General features: G+C 40.3%; 2 protein-coding genes across 9 annotated transcripts in view; both read right to left on the reverse strand.

The window, feature by feature from the left end:
- Positions 1 to 4,720, reverse strand: part of LOC139762551 (Golgi resident protein GCP60) — a 54,483-nt gene extending 49,763 nt beyond the window's left edge. Inside the window, 1 exon segment of the mRNA XM_071687575.1 lies at positions 4,497 to 4,720. Within this exon segment, the coding sequence (XP_071543676.1) occupies positions 4,497 to 4,698 (202 nt within the window). The 5' untranslated portion in view covers positions 4,699 to 4,720.
- A 4,896-nt stretch (positions 4,721 to 9,616) lies between these two features.
- The window catches only part of LOC139762555 (uncharacterized), a 712,972-nt gene continuing 704,840 nt past the window's right edge, over positions 9,617 to 17,748 (reverse strand). For 2 of the 8 annotated variants that reach the window (XM_071687585.1, XM_071687583.1), the window contains exons 31-35: positions 17,267 to 17,449; positions 16,585 to 16,748; positions 11,718 to 11,912; positions 11,030 to 11,255; positions 9,617 to 10,356 (exon numbers count right to left, since the gene is read on the reverse strand). In XM_071687585.1, coding sequence (XP_071543686.1) covers positions 10,020 to 10,356; positions 11,030 to 11,255; positions 11,718 to 11,912; positions 16,585 to 16,748; positions 17,267 to 17,449 — 1,105 coding nt within the window. In that variant the 3' untranslated portion in view covers positions 9,617 to 10,019. Of the gene's footprint in view, positions 10,357 to 11,019; positions 11,256 to 11,717; positions 11,913 to 16,584; positions 16,749 to 17,266; positions 17,501 to 17,748 lie in introns of all 8 variants that reach the window. The other 6 variants (XM_071687584.1, XM_071687582.1, XM_071687581.1 and 3 more) reach the window with 6 other exon arrangements.

Genomic DNA, 17,748 nt, shown 5'->3' on the forward strand with positions numbered 1-17,748 from the left:
ATTGATAAGAAAGGATTAAGGAAATATTATCACACAAGTCCTAGTCATTAAATCAGAGGGGCAACATTTGATATTCCAATATTTACAAAATACCTAAATCTGAATTAACAGAAGGATAAGGATAAGGCCTTACTGCATCTAGAAATGATTTATGAGACTAAGTGAAAATATGGGCAACCCAAACAAAGGAAGAGTCAGTGGAACTGCCTGGAGTAAGCAGCTGTGCACCTTTCCTATGGGCTCACCATGGCTATAGCACCCACCCAAAAGCTCTTCACCATGCTCCTGTTGGCCAATCTGGTAAATAATGTAATTTTCCTAAACTAATAATGCTTAACTCTTAATGAACAAGAAAAATATGAAGTATTTTCATAGTTTTGATGCATCTAATCATATAGCTATGGTAAAGTTACAAAATGTAAATGAATGTAAAATCTGTATGCTGGACTGGCTAATCTATTACATAGCTAACATTTTTCCTAAATCAAGAATGGCTGTCTTAATTCTAAATAAAAAATACAATTTTTGTGCAACTTCTACTAAACTGAAAGAAATACAATTTTGTTATTTTTTGCACACTGGATGAGGGCAAAAAACAAACAAATGCAGACCAAAAGAATTAAAGAAGATTATGGTAGGTAAGACTGGATTAAGTTTCCTGGTTTGAGTTCTTCAGTAAAACAACAGGTAGATAAGAAAAGGAAGACATATCAACCTAGAAACCAAACCTTGCCCAAGCTAAAATAATGCTTCTAAAGTGGCTGCAACATGTGTACTATTTTTATTAACAAAATCTCCACTGATATCATTCATGATGATTTTCATAAGATACATTTGTCATGTCGCTACAGTTAACATTTATGCTTGCTGTAAAAGTCAACATACAATTAATGCAAGATTTTGATTATAAACATAAATACAGTAACAGTAAAAATGGACAAATAGAACAATCAGGTTGTTATTCTGTATATGGAACTGACAATAATGTGCATCCATTAATCTTAACTGTTTCCATCCTCTCAGCTGAAAATGACAGACATGGCACCTATCCTAGAGTACCTATGATGAAATTCAGCCACAATGGGAAGGCTATCATTAAGCACTCACCACACATTTTGCTTGACATATAAGACTATTCTTCTCAGCCACCACCAGAATTCCATAATTATCTGTTCTTGTTTCATCTAGGACTGACCTCAACCACACAGTGAGAAAAATATGGCTGTATTTTCAGTGGGTGACACTTTTCAATCATTATAAATTCAGATCAGTAACTGTGTTCAGTAATATATGACAAAGATTATTTGGTTAAATTAGGATAGGCTCTAGGTTCTGCATTAGGCTAGCCTTCTAATTATGGCATTCAGGACCATGAGGGGTTCACAAACCATGTGGTAGGGTAAACCAAGTTGCACTATCATCAATCCTGTTTAACAAAGAATATCCTGATCACATTATTAGTCTAACTTACAGAACAATATCTAAAGCTTATATTCTTTCTTTTCTTTCATACTATTCGCCATTTCCTGCATTAGCGAGGTAGCGTTAAGAACAGAGGACTGGGCCTTTGAGGGAATATCCTCACCTGGCCCCCTTCTCTGTTCATTACATCAAATATAATTTTTCATCACTTTCATTTCCTTAACTATTTTCAAGCATTCTCATATTTTGTAGATTCATCAATATCAGAATGTGAGTGTGAAAAACACATCAGAAATACACCATTCCCAAAAACACAAGCCATTTCATAACTCAGTTTGAGTAATAATATTTCGTACCATAACAACTACTGTTTCCAAAAAAGTTACCTTTAATTATGAACAAAACTTAAGAAGCAAAAGTGAATTTCCTTTTTGCAACCTTATTAGTTGTAGAATTGTTATAAAATCTTGTACAGATTAGTTGTGTTTTTGCGGGTAACAGAAAAGGACTGGGAAGTATAAATGGGATCATTCTTTATTGTCTCACAATAATGAATAACTCAACATCAGAGAGCTATGAACCTCAGGGAAAGTATGGGTTTAATCATAAATGAATACTGTAAAAATAATTAAAACATGCATTGTAAAGATATTTATAAAGATATCACCAGAGCTATCATAGTTTTAGAAAAAGTTTGCTTTACCCTCATTTCCTGGTTTTGTGCTTTTATTAAAATCCACTGGATGTTGCCATGATGGGAAGCCCCCCAAAAAAGCTGTATAAATGCTGTAATCTATCTATCTACATCTCTGATGCCTGTTCCCTCCAAGAACTCCCATCAAAGGGCTGCCACTGCAAAAGGGTCTCCACTTATCCCTGTCCTTACATGCTTCCCTCGCATACACCATTCCATGCATTCTCCCACTTTTTCTCTCCTTCCTCTACCCAATTTGCCCATATGTCTGTGTGTGTATATATATGTATACGTTGAGATGTATAGGTATGTATATATGCGTGTGTGGACGTGTATGTATATACATGTGTGTGTGGGTGGGTTGGGCCATTCTTTCATCTGTTTCCTTGCACTACCTCGCTAATGCAGGAGACAGCGACAAAGCAAAATAGATATATATAAATATATATAAATATATATAGGGCATGTGAAGCATCTGGGGTAAACCATGGAAAGTTCTGTGGGGCCTGGATGTGGAAAGGAAGCTGTGGTTCTGGTGCATTATTAAATGACAGCTACTGACTGAGTGTGAACGAATGTGGCCTTTGTTGTCTTTTTCTAGCACTACCTCACGCACATGAGGTGCGATGGAGGTTGTTATTTCATGTGTGGCGGGGTGGTGATGGGAATGAATAAGGGCAGACAGTATGAATTATGTACATGTGTACATATGTATATGTCTGTGTGTGTATACATATGTATACGTTGAGATGTATAGGTATGTATATTTGCATGTGTGGACGTGTATGTATATACATGTGTATGTGGGTGGGTTGGGCCATTCTTTCATCTGTTTCCTTGCGCTACCTCACAAACGCGGGAGACAGCGACAAAGCAAAATAAATAAATAAATAAGATAGAATATATGTATATATATGGCTGGAAATCCTCCCCTCTCGTTTTTTTTTTTTAATTTTCCAAAAGAAGGAACAGAGAAGGGGGCCAGGTGAGGATATTCCCTGTAAGGCCCAGTCCTCTGTTCTTAACGCTACCTCGCTAATGCGGGAAATGGCGAATAGTATGAAAGAAAAAAAATATACATATATATATATATATATATATATATATATATATATATATATATATATATGAATCTGATCCTGTGTGGGAGAGATCTCTTGTGCATTAATTTGATCCATAAATAATATATCTAGACATCTGAACTCTCCCAAAGAATATGCAAATTTTGGATTCAGTCTGATCCAAATGCTTGAAGCATAGAGGAATTCAGTGGAATGCATTAATAATACAGGAAAATGGGCAGTTCTAGATTCTACAGACAAGTTTTCTTATAATAATACAGTTTTACAAGCAGAAGGTAAATGTTTATTATTGTCCATCAGTGGGATGGTCATTTTTCTAATGTCCTCACACATTGCATAAAAACATTAGTAAATTACACCATGATGTTGTAAGAATCCCTCTTCCTTATTTACTAGTAGCAAGATTTGAATGGAACTGTTATGAATGCATAATGTACACTCTCAATTATTTATCTTGAGTATTTTCACCCCATAATGCCCTTCTACTTGGAAGCCATGCCCACTTTATGAAAATTAGAGCTGATGACTTGTAAGAAATCCATTGGTACAAATTTCTTTAAATTCTATCAGGAAACATGTCTCCATATTCTTGAATATTAATACATGGCCAAAAACTTATAAGGTCTTGCTGTCAAGATCTTCATACTGTTCTTTCCTCCCGTGGCTCCTAGAAACAGTATGGTAGCTACTCAATCAGCTATCAAACAGAATGCTTAAGATATCAAGTATATCAAAGAGTCAAGCAAATTTTAATCCTACCCCTCTCATTAAAGTTCCTTATACTATCGTTACATCTATTTATTAGTTGATTATGTTTGTTAGGTCTGTCCCTAACATAGACTACTTCTTATGTTGATAGGATTGCATGGATTTTTTACCTTATATTTTCCCTCCCTTTCAATGTCTTACTTACTTTTACAGGTCTAAATAAATGAATGATGTTCTACTTTATCTCCCTAGTTTTAATCTATAGCATAACAATAACATTCATCTGATTTTTCACATTTCTACTAATCAACATTAAATCATAAAACTACATAATAATGCTCTCCTCTCTGGAATTAAGAGAGAACAATCATAATTATGAAATTGGAAGGAAAGAACAATCATAATCCAGGCATACTTTCTTTTATTCCAAAACTATTCAAGACATTTACCACCTTATCAAACGCCACAATTGAAACTCATTATGACCCTTACACAGATAGTGCTAAAAAATAGTTGTGTATAATCTTATGAGAGATGATGACATACCTTTCCCTTCACCACAATTCATGATAATTTCGGAATAACATTACCTTTGTAAAATTTAAGGGCGATACGGTACAAATCCTGCAGTGAGAACCCCCAATGTACCTCAACGCCATTTTCCAGAGGAGTTATTTTTGTTTCTTCTTTGTTCATATCATGCGTCATATCTGGTCCATCAGACATCAAAATGCCCTCCACAACCGCCTCAATTTCTGAAATAGTTTCTGTGACGTCCGCCCCATTCGCCATGTTTGTTTACATGTCACATCTGGTTGCATTTCTCAATAATATCATTATTTCTTCAAAATATGAGTATGAATAAAGATTATTGAAAACAATCAAATATTTCAACGTAAGATTTTTATGAGGATTTTTTCTGCTTAGAATGACTGAATTTTAGGGCAGTTATCATTTTTCGTTTAAAATGCCTTACATCATAGATGCCACGTATTTAAATGTTACTACAACGTCTAGTGCAATGCAGAAGTTTGAAAATTCCCCTTAGATACCATATGTACTAGAATGTTATGTACTAAGTATTTAGCACAACTTCCAAATTAATGCCTTTACTTAAAACACAGACAGATATTACAATTTACCTTTGTTTTGGTTAACACTAAAAGGGTGTTCCATGGAACCCTGTCGCTTGAGTGGAACTACTGTTTAGTAAATAGTAAAAACATCTGAAATGAGTTCCTTTGCTAAAGGTGGAAATTTGTTCAATTTACGAGACGGCTGAACCTTATCATAACTGCCTAACTTAGGCAAAATCCAAACTAGAGGTATAGGTCTTTTGGCGTCCACTTCTTTAGATGCTAAGAAATATATTACATCGTCTTATCTCCATCTGATTTAGATTTCAAATTATGACCAAGGTTAAGTTGCAGGCTGAATATTATCCATCGACAGACAATGACAGCCACAGACAGTGTCCATACGCGTTTATCACTATGCAATGGAGGTGAAAAAAAATTAAGATACGGAATGTGATTATCGAACATTTTAGAAATATGAGGGTTGAGAAAGGGATGCAGAAACACAGGTAATGCAACAATGCTATATAGAAATGAACAAGAGCATGAAGACACCAGGACAGCAGCTGTTGTTGGTGAGGGAAGAGGAAGTTAGGCAGGAATCACGTGCTGCTGTTGCAGAATAAGATCCCACAATCGGGCTACATGAAGTAAGCGATAAGTTGTCGAGGCTCCGTAGGAGTAGTTATGCTGCACGAAAGAAGCGTTGCCGAGGCCTCTGGTTATGCTGTAAGAGGCATTGCCAAGGCTTGTGGTTGTGCTGCAGGAGGAAAGAGGCTGCCGAGGCCTGTAATTATGCTGCTGAAGGGAAGTGCCGTGGTTGTGCTGCAGAAGGTGCTGCCGAGGTCCGTTTGATGTGCTTCAAGGAGAAGGAGGAGATGCCAAGGTCCTGTGGTCTGTTTTAGGAGAGAGGAGGTGTTGCAAAGGTAGTACTTAGTAAGTAAAGATCATAATCCTGGTCGTATCAAACATGCTCAGTAAAAGTACCGTTGGATGTAAGAGAATTTTTGATAACTGGACACCTACTGGTGTTAATCCGTGAATCTGTTTCCCTGGGTAATTACTGTAAGAAAGAGACTGCGTGACTGCTTACAAAAACGGTAATTCTTGTGATTTGGCCAAGGAAGAACTCTTTGACCCTTGTCAAGACTTTGAGTCAGTACCCACTGAAGGTCACACTTCAGGTAACGTAATTCCCTGTCATATATTAACGTTGGTAGTTTTGGGTATCAAACTTGTCAATAATTGATTCAAAGAAAATCATAAATGCGGAGGCAGATTTTAATGAGACACATATGATTGATACATGGCTCAGAAGGTGCTATGGTAAAAGCATGGGACAGGTCACATCATCTCTGCTGAAAAGATATAGATGAGGTGAATGGTCACACCTCATACCTGGATCAGGCAATTAGAATACTTGAAACACTCCCATATTATCCCTGGGTGTAGGAATTTGAAAGAGTTAAATAGTTTAAATTGGCATGCTCCCTCCTTTCCAATAAAAAAAGCATCCCATGTTATCAACAATTACATCGCCACCATCTTTCAGAAAGGTTCCCAAATTCATACTACCCATCTTCCAGCCCAATCACCACCTGCCTCAATAAAGAATCTGAAGACGCCAGAGAGTTACGTACCGCCAAAGTAAAGCGCTCCACTACAACCATTGACTTGTCGAGGAAGCTGTGTGAGGGGTTCTCCCCCGATCGCCTTCTCTAGTCCATCTACATTGCTTCCCTCTATCATTCAAAATGCATCGCTGATTGGAAGATTTCTTATGTCTCCTCGGTGTCAACGTCAAGCCTACAATTTCTCAATTAAGTAAGACCCATAACCATCAGCCACTCCTCAACTTGTTCTGTGAAAGCTTTGTTTCTCTGGACTTACACAGACACTGCAAGTAATTTAATTTGGCAGTTAAAAGACCTCCTCCGCCCACATATGCAGCGTCAGCATCTAGATTTTATTGCAACTTGAAGAGATGCAAAACCTCTCCGCTTTCACCTTCGATGACTTTACAAAATCCGTAGACTTAGCCAACCATAACACAAACTTTAACCATCAATATGAGGATGTACATAAGTCTCATTCTGTGACATTGCATTGCCACAACCCCACCACGAGAATAGCCCTAATCCATCATATGTACACATGATCAATCAATGATTGGTAGATTCTCAGCCAGTGTTTGTGTAAAGGTCGTCCGTTTAATTGCCTTTTACTATGGTCCATTTTTCTATATTTTGTGTATCATTTTGTATATTTTCTGTTTTTTATTACACCTGATTCTATATCTTTATCGTTTTAACTTTTATTATCCTTATTATCATTATCATTATTATTAATCATAATTGTTATTGTTATCATTATACTTCTTTTGATTATTAGTAATCGTACTGATAATAGCAGTGCTTTTTCACACTTGTCGTTTCCCGCTTAGCGAGAAAGCGCCAGGAACAGAAGACTGGCGTTATTTGCTCAACCTTAGCTGTCATGTATAATGCACTGAAACCAGAGCCCCACGGACCTATTTGTGGTTTCCTTTGACTTCTTCATATGTCTTGTGTCAGCTCATTGACGGCACATTGCCCCTTGGATACTACATCGCTCCAATTACACTCTCCCATGTACACCTCATATCCTCCTGCATGATCACTCACGACCCCTCAAAACACCTTTCACTTTCTCCTCCAATTTCCAGCTCCGTTACCCCATTCTTCTCGTCCCTTGCACTTCTGATATCTATATCCTCTTAGTCAACCTGTTCTTCACTCAGCCACACCTTATGTCCAAACCAGCACACCTTTTTTAATTTCTTTCAACCATACTCTTCTTAGCACGCCTGTCTCTCACCTTCTCATCTCTTATTCGATCAACCCTCCTCACACTATATATCGACTTCATGCATTCCATTACCATTGCATCCACCCTCTTCAGTACTTTTTGATCTATGGCCTGTCTCTCTCCCTTCCTAACCTTCATTACATTAATCTTATGACATTAACTCTCAACTTTCTCCGTTTACACACTCTCACAAACTCAGACACCAGCTTTTGCAGTTTCCCGCTCGAGTCTGCCACAAATGCCGTGTCACGAGTAAATAGCAAGTGACTAACCTTCCATGTCCCTCAGTCTGCAACAGACTGCAAAACCGATCCCTTTTCCAAGATCCATGCATTTACCTCCCTCATCAATCCAAACATAGACACACCTGCCACAGACCTATCTTCAACTGTAGCAACTCTTTCTACTCACACACATCCTTTACTCCATAGAAACTTTTCAATCCTTCTAGCAGCTTTCCTCCAAAACAGTATGTTCGTAATGCCTTCCATGAAACATCTCTATGAACCCTATCATGCGCTTCTTGCAGATCTATAAATACTTCAACAAATTCTTTTTTATTATTATTTCTTACACTCATTCTACAAAGCAAATGCCTGACCCACACAACCTCTACCACTCGTGAAGATGCATTGTTCCGTCCTACTCTGATGCTCTGTGCATGCTCGTACCATCTCAATCACCGCTCTTCCGCACAACTAACTAGGTATGCTCAGCAAACCGATACCTCTGTAATTCGATCATTTATTTTTGTCCCTCTTGTGGCCAAGGCTTGTCATGCACATGTTCATGTTATTGCAGAAGAGAAATTGTGTTTTGAAATTTATCAGTTGAAAGCGAATAAGACCTAAGGATTTGGACAATAATACGTTTCTGTAAGAATGAATTCAATCAAGTTTCTGCTTCCTTACTCCGAGTTGCTGCACAGGTCCGGTTCAAGAAAGGAAATATGTTCAGAGCGAGAAAAGGCACAAGTATCGGAGTAAAGATACCTGAAAGTCGCATCTTCAACAAGTACAGCGAAGGAGCGACAAGAAAGGAAGGTATGTATCAGAGAATGAAGAGCAGAAAATCAAAAGTAAGTAAATTCAAAGACAAAAGAACTATGCCACGCCCTGTCAAACGCTTTAGAGATGTCGAGGGCTATAACGAAATTTTCGGCAAAAGTTTAGAAAGAGTAGGACCAGAGGTGATCTATATAGGAGAAATCACCAGTAGACCTTTTACCATGAAATCCATATAGTGATATGATATAAAGGAAAGAGATTATAAGCGCTCAAGAACTGAAAGTTGAAGATAGGTTCAAAGACTTTGGAGATGGCAGAAGAGAGTGAGATTGAGCTATAGCTTCAGGAATAGGCTGCGTCAGGGTATACTTCCAAAGAAGTAGGTAAAGTTGAGGTCTTTAGACTATGTGGAAATATCTGCAGTGGAGTCAAAAGATCACGGTGACTCACCTCGGGAACATACTCACACTTACCTTCCCTTGACTTCTTCTACACAAGTTTTGATCTTCCCAAACAGAGAGTTTTACTATTTGTGTGTTACGGGAAGAGATTTTGTACGCTCGCGTTGCTCCGTCTTTTAAACCTTGCATGCATGTAGATGTATACATACATACGCCAGCCTACGTCAGGACTGGATGGAGGTGGTCCAGATGTGGGTGAGAGTTTCATGTGGAACATCTTAAGTCAAGGTACGGAGGGTTCCAGGAAAACCATATGCCAAGTGACACAAACCTTCAACGATGGCATGGTTTGAGGAGAGGATGAATGAAAAGTATACTATACACTCATAATCACAGACACCTGTGATTTCTATATTTTGATGAAATTAGTTATATTTACATAATTAGTCGACACAGAAAAGGAACAGAGTTGCAAGACATATATTTTGATGATCATTAAAGTCACTCGTGTTTGGTCAAGTGCTCATCACAACTTCCAAACACACAGTAGAAATAAGACATTCTTAGAATTATTACAAAGTAGAACTATTCTACTACTCTTGATAAAGTTTCCAGATGATATAAAGCTACGGTCACAATGATACCATTAGAAAAACCTATACAAACGTAAAGGAATCTCAGAGCAGTCAGCATCTGTGGCCTGTGTTGACATGCAAGTTTCATGTAAAAAAATAGACGCTTTTATGGCGTCTTCTTGTGTACAGGAGAAAATAGTTATAAAACTAAACATTGATCGTGTAAGGGTTCTTATCAGTGAAGCGACGTTTCTTGTGTTGTTGCTGTTTCCCGTCCTCGTCCTTGTCTTGGTACCGCTGGAGGAGTACCGTGAGCTCGGCTTTGATGCTCTCCTCACTGCCCCGCGGGGCTGCTGAGGGAGTGACCGCGACCCCAGGGCGGGGCCCCTCGACACCAACACCACCCACATTCTGAGCCTGGAACACCTCGCGGTCACACTCGGCCTCAGAGAGTTCCTTTGAGTCCGAGAAGGCTGAAGGAGGGTGAAGCGGCCGTGGGGGCGTCAAGGACGAGCTATCGCTTGAGGTCGACTCAGTGCGCGGTCTGTAGGGATCACAGCGATTTGTGTAAACGCAGAATTCGTTATAGTTTTAATCATGATAAAGATGAGGAAAGATTAATAGTGAAAATTGTGATGATGATGTTCATCCTAGCAATGAACGCTATCATAAAGATTACTATCATTGACACCGTGACACCAACCAGGTCTTGTATAGAACAAACTTACGACAATAAAGCATTTAGTAATCTTTATGAAAAATTTTCCAGGTCTGTAGCACATGCAGCAACAAATAAAAACATCAATACTTGTTTATACAACACGATATGTACAAGAAACCCACCCAGTAGTGTGACATATCAAACGACATCTGAATGATTTTACGAAATCTTTATGCCGATGAAGGGAACGAAAAAGCGCCTTCTATAATCTGACACCTTGTGATGATTATGATCAGGAGAATGTTAATCATCAAGTAAAAGAATGCAGAGAGATCATCTGTAATTATGAGGAATATTGTATCAACAGCAATCAAGGTACTCGTTTGGTTCCCAATTTGAAAAATGAATTGAGTTGAGGTCATGCCCCTGGGAGGAGGCGGATGAGTTGAAAGGAGGACGATTGTGTTGCCCCTGGGAGGAAGCGGATGAGAGGAATAGTGCCAGCTTCATCAGCTGGGGTCCACCTACGTAGCTCAGCTCCTCTACCTGTGACTACCTGGCTTGGCGGACCGGCGGCAAGGGGTGGGAGCCCACTCTTGCTGCAGCTGCTACTGCCACTTGCTGTTGCGGGTGCTGTGGAGCCAGCTGCTGGGTATGATGGTGATGTGTTGGGTGCTGTGCCTGATGCTGTGCCTGGGGCTGGAAGTGGTGACGTTGCTGCACGGGCGACGAGGCATCGTTACTCTCAGTGCTCGAGTCGCGGCCACCCCCCAGGGTCTCTGCTAGAGAGAGAGAGAGAGAGAGAGAGAGAGAGAGAATTACACCAAATTAAAACCGTGTATTTTACTGCACAGTAAGTTTATTTCGTTAGGTAACAAAACAGATTTTGTATTTAGTTTACATTCCTCATGTATTCTGCTTCTGACCATACAAGTCCTAGAACACTTACAATTGTTCTCTCCTTCCATCGTCTCGCATCCTCACCATGCCTCTCCATCCTATGTCTAACACTCACTATGTCCTCTTCCTCCCTTGGCTTACACCCTCACCATGTCAACACCTCACCCACGTCCTAAGTCCAGCCTATGTTCTGTCCCCTTCCCACCTCCATAATGCATATCTTTCACATCTCTCATACACAAATTGGTTTACTTCTCCCTATTCCCCTCTATACTCACACCATGTTATTGCCTTTCATATCCCTCAAACTCCCACCATTTCCCCCTTCTCCCACACCGTCCTACCTCTGGTGCGGCTCCTGGGGCGGTGAGATCGGCCTCGTGTGTCTCTCCTGGCCTCCTCAGGCCAAGGTCTCTGCTCAGAGGTGGCAGCAGAGGGTGTAGGCGCATTTGTGGAAGCCGTGGGAGGCTGGGCGCCTGGGAGGGACTTTGGGCGGCCGGCATAGTCCCCACGCCCAACACGGCTGATATAAGCGATCTCTGGACACACGGCATGATCGATAAGGAAACAGTATAAGAAATAGATAGCACTTGAAAATTTTAAGGATAGAATCGATAAAGTAGGCTTTTACAGCATCTTTCTTGTAAGAACTCTGGTGAGTGGCTTAGACAGTCCATATACAAATTCTTAAAGTAATATAAGCTCAGTTTTCACGTCCAGTATAAGTAGTAATGTCTTACCCTTCCAGTCTTACCCATACATTGAAGGACAAACATTTTGTCGACATAAGTATAGCAGCAGTAGCAAATAAGGATATAGATATAAGTAAAGAAATAAAGTTACCATAATTTCATAGAACACAATGATAAAGGTAAACATAAAAATATAGAATTACTGAAATAGGTTTTCTGGCCCCTTCGAAGTCGTTCCTATTTACATTCAGTCGTTAATCCTCAAGCGATATCTTACCCAAGTTTGAAATATTCCAATGTATTTGCACTATTACATTAGATATCGCAATAATACTATTTGGATATATAGAAATACTGAGTGGGAGAAAGGTTAAAAAAGAGGGTTTATATGTGTCAGAAGTGGAGGGAACAAGGAGAACGGGTTGACTAAATTGGAGATGGAAGGATGTAGTGAAAAAGATTTTAAGTGATCAGAGCCTGAACATAATAGAGGGTGAAAAGCGTGCACGGGATAGAGTGACTGTGAACGAATGTGGCCTTCGTGTTTCCTGGCACTACCTGGCTGACGCAAGGAGTGGCGATGCTGATTCATGTGGGGCAGGGTGGCGCCGAGGATGGATGAAGGCAAGCAAGTATGAATATGTATAAGTGTATATATGTATATATCTGCGTATATGTATATGTGTATATGTCTGCGTATGTGTATATATGTATATGTCTGCGGCAGGGTTCGTGATGTCTCCATGGTTGTTTGATTTGTTTATGGATGGGGTTGTTAGGGAGATGAATGCAAGAGTTTTGGAGAGAGGGGCAAGTATGCAGTCTGTTGTAGATGAGAGGGCTTAGGAAGCGAGTCAGTTGCTGTTCGCTGATGATACAGCACTGGTGGCTGATTCGGGTGAGAAACTGCAATTGTTGCTGACTGAGTTTGGTGAAGTGTGTGAAAGAAGAAAGCTGAGAGTAAAGATGAATAAGATCAAAATGATTAGGTTCAGTAAGGTTGAGGGACAAGTCAATTAGGAGGTAAGTTTGAATGGAGAAAAACTGGAGGAAGTGAAGTGCTTTACATATCTGAGAGTGGATTTAGCAGCGGATGGAACCATGGAAAAGGACGTGAGTCACAGGGTGGGGGAGGTAGCAAAGGTTCTGGGAGCGTTCAAGAATGTGTGGAAGGGGAGAACTTTACCTCGGAGAGCAAAAATGGGTATGTTTGAAGGAATAATGGTTCCAACAATGTTATATGGTTGCGAAGCATGGGCTATAGATAGGGTTGTGCGGAGGAGGATGAATTGGAAATGAAATACTTGAGGACAATATGTGGTGTGAGGTGGTTTGATCGAGTAAGTACTGAAAGGGTAAGAGAGATGTGTGGTAATAAAAGGGTGTAGTTGAGAGAGCAGAAGAGGGTGTATTGAAATGGTTTGGACACATGGAGAGAATGAGTGAGGAAAGACCGACAAAGAGGATATATGTGTCAGAAGTGGAGGGAACGAGGAGAAGTGGGAGACCAAATTGGAGGTGGAAGGATGGAGTGAAAAAGATTTTGACCGATTTGGGCCTGAACATACAGGAAGGTGAAAGGCGTGCTAGGAATAGAGTGAATTGAAACAATGTGGTATACCGGGGTCGACGTGCTGTCAATGGATTGAAACAGGGCATGTGAAGTGTCTGGGGTAAACCCTGGAAAGTATGTCTTTGTCTTTTCCTATCGCGCGCTGGGGGGTGGGGGGGGTGCTGTTTTTTTTCATGTGTGGCGGGATAGCGACAGGAATGGATGAAGGCAGCAAGTATGAATATGTACATGTGTATATATGTGTATATTTCTGTGTAACTATATGTATGTATACGTTTAAACATATATGTATATGTGAGCGTGTGGGCGTTTATGTGTATACATGTGTATGTGGGTGGGTTAGGCCATTCTTTCGTCCGTTTCCTTGCGCTACCTCGCTAACGCGAGAGACAGCGACTAATCATGACAGATAGATAAATAGAACATATATATATTATAATAATATAGTATATATTTCTTTCATACTATTCGCCATTTCCCGCGTTAGCGATGTAGCGTTAAGAACAGAAGACTGGGATTTTGAGGGAATATCCTCAACTGGCCCCCTTCTCTGTTTCTCCTTTTGAAAAAATAAAAATAAAACGAGAAGGAAGGATTTCCAGCCACCCGCTCCTTACCCTTTTAGTCGCCTTCTACGACACGCAGGGAATATGTGGGAATTATTCTTTCTCCCCTATCCCCAGGGATAGTATATATATATATATATATATATATATATATATATATATATATATATATATATATATATATATATATATATATATATATATATATATATATATATATATATATCATCCCTGGGGATAGGGGATTAAGAATACTTCCCACGTATTCCCTGCGTGTCGTAGAAGGCGACTAAAAGGGGAGGGAGCGGGGGGCTGGAAATCCTCCCCTCTCGTTTTTTTTTTTTTAATTTTCCAAAAGAAGGAACAGAGTGGGGCCAGGTGAGGATAATCCAAAAAAGGCCCAGTCCTCTGTTCTTAACGCTACCTCGCTAATGCGGGAAATGGCGAATAGTTTAAAAGAAAGAAATATATATATATATATATATATATATATTTTTTTTTTTTTTTTTTTTTTTTTTTATACTTTGTCGCTGTCTCCCGCGTTTGCGAGGTAGCGCAAGGAAACAGACGAAAGAAATGGCCCAACCCCCCCCCCCCCATACACATGTACATACACACGTCCACACACGCAAATATACATACCTACACAGCTTTCCATGGTTTACCCCAGACGCTTCACATGCCTTGATTCAATCCACTGACAGCACGTCAAACCCTGTATACCACATCGCTCCAATTCACTCTATTCCTTGCCCTCCTTTCACCCTCCTGCATGTTCAGGCCCCGATCACACAAAATCTTTTTCACTCCATCTTTCCACCTCCAATTTGGTCTCCCTCTTCTCCTCGTTCCCTTCACCTCCGACACATATATCCTCTTGGTCAATCTTTCCTCACTCATTCTCTCCATGTGCCCAAACCATTTCAAAACACCCTCTTCTGCTCTCTCAACCACGCTCTTTTTATTTCCACACATCTCTCTTACCCTTACGTTACTTACTCGATCAAACCACCTCACACCACACATTGTCCTCAAACATCTCATTTCCAGCACATCCATCCTCCTGCGCACAACTCTATCCATAGCCCACGCCTCGCAACCATACAACATTGTTGGAACCACTCTTCCTTCAAACATACCCATTTTTGCTTTCCGAGATAATGTTCTCGACTTCCACACATTTTTCAAGGCTCCCAAAATTTTCGCCCCCTCCCCCACCCTATGATCCACTTCCGCTTCCATGGTTCCATCCGCTGACAGATCCACTCCCAGATATCTAAAACACTTCACTTCCTCCAGTTTTTCTCCATTCAAACTCACCTCCCAATTGACTTGACCCTCAACCCTACTGTACCTAATAACCTTGCTCTTATTCACATTTACTCTTAACTTTCTTCTTCCACACACTTTACCAAACTCAGTCACCAGCTTCTGCAGTTTCTCACATGAATCAGCCACCAGCGCTGTATCATCAGCGAACAACAACTGACTCACTTCCCAAGCTCTCTCTTCCCCAACAGACTTCATACTTGCCCCTCTTTCCAGGACTCTTGCATTTACCTCCCTAACAACCCCATCCATAAACAAATTAAACAACCATGGAGACATCACACACCCCTGCCGCAAACCTACATTCACTGAGAACCAATCACTTTCCTCTCTTCCTACACGTACACATGCCTTACATCCTCGATAAAAACTTTTCACTGCTTCTAACAACTCGCCTCCCACACCATATATTCTTAATACCTTCCACAGAGCATCTCTATCAACTCTATCATATGCCTTCTCCAGATCCATAAATGCTACATACAAATCCATTTGCTTTTCTAAGTATTTCTCACATACATTCTTCAAAGCAAACACCTGATCCACACATCCTCTACCACTTCTGAAACCGCACTGCTCTTCCCCAATCTGATGCTCTGTACATGCCTTCACCCTCTCAATCAATACCCTCCCATATAATTTACCAGGAATACTCAACAAACTTATACCTCTGTAATTTGAGCACTCACTCTTATCCCCTTTGCCTCTGTACAATGGCACTATGCACGCATTCCGCCAATCCTCAGGCACCTCACCATGAGTCATACATACATATATATATATATATATATATATATATATATAGTGGATACCTCTCTATTCGTCTATTTTACAGCGCTACCCCGCTAACGCGAGAAACATCGATCGAGGATAATAGAAGAGATAATATATATATATATATATATATATATATATATATATATATATATATATATATATATATATATTCACTTGTCTGCACCGTCTCATCAGGAGGGAATTCTGGTCCCTCCTGATAAATAGTCGTTTATACACGACTTTAGTTATGAGAAGTTAGAGAGGTTTACTTTACCTGTTTCCTTGTAGTGTGACTGTGTCCTCTGTCGGCCCACCTGGCCGTAGGCTGGCGACTGCTGGTGGCTATCACTCTGGCCGGCCGGATGGTCCAGACAGTCTCGGGGGGTCATGGCGTGCAGCGACAGCCCATACTCCAGGGTCCCCTCCGAGCTACCCACGCTACGTGCAAGAGGAAAGCTCAGAGAGAGAGAGAGAGAGAGAGAGAGAGAGAGAGAGAGAGAGAGAGAGAGAGAGAGAGAGAGAGAGAGAGAGATCGGATAAGTGAAAAACAAATCCAGAGAAAAGATTTAGTTACAGAGGAGAAAAGCACAAGATTTGTTAATGCTTTTGTGTGGTCACTTAAAGACATTGCGTACATGTACACAGCAAAAGGATTAAGGAACTGTGAGTGCTTTAACCTCGGTACATAGAATACTTTATTAATCGAAAGGTCTTAAAACAATATCGATTTCCTCATTATATGCAGTGATACATTATATGCAGTGATACATTCTATGCACTGATACATTATATGCATTGATACATTATTGAAGCCGATTATCAACGAAACCTTGAATATATATGACTGGTAAGAATCCACTTTTATAAATCTATACATGCACTACTGGGACCCTTTATGTATACATTGCACTATATGTAGACGGGGTAATTTGCTAAGGAGGACCTATGTGAGATACCTGAAGGTGGCGTAAGGGCAGATCTCGTAGGGATCGGAAGCGTCGTCCTGCGTCTTCAGGGAAGCGAGGGAGCCACGTGACTTCTTAGTGGGCGTGGGAGAGTAGAGGTGGGCGCGAGTGATCTCGGAATTTCGAGCGTTGTCTTCCTCTCCGCCGCCCTTTTGGTCTACACTTTCACCCTGCCTGCTGACCACATACGATCTGATGACATTCGTGGCACCTGACCTACCCTGCCTGCTGGGACTTGACACTCTTAGTCTGATGATTCTACAAGCGTACATAAAGCGTAATCATGAAATATTTGAACTTTTTTAACTTGAAATCTGAGAGAAAAAAGAAACAATAATCGTACTTCGCTCTATAAACATCGCTACTTTATCTTTACTTAACATCTATCTACCAAATGTGCTGCTAAGATTCGCTATTTGTTCTGTTCCCTAATTCTTCCTTTCAAAATAATGTCTGGGGGAATGGCAGGTCGG

The sequence above is a fragment of the Panulirus ornatus genome, chromosome 43, assembly GCF_036320965.1.
Source record: "Panulirus ornatus isolate Po-2019 chromosome 43, ASM3632096v1, whole genome shotgun sequence".
NCBI classification, from domain to species: domain Eukaryota; kingdom Metazoa; phylum Arthropoda; class Malacostraca; order Decapoda; family Palinuridae; genus Panulirus; species Panulirus ornatus.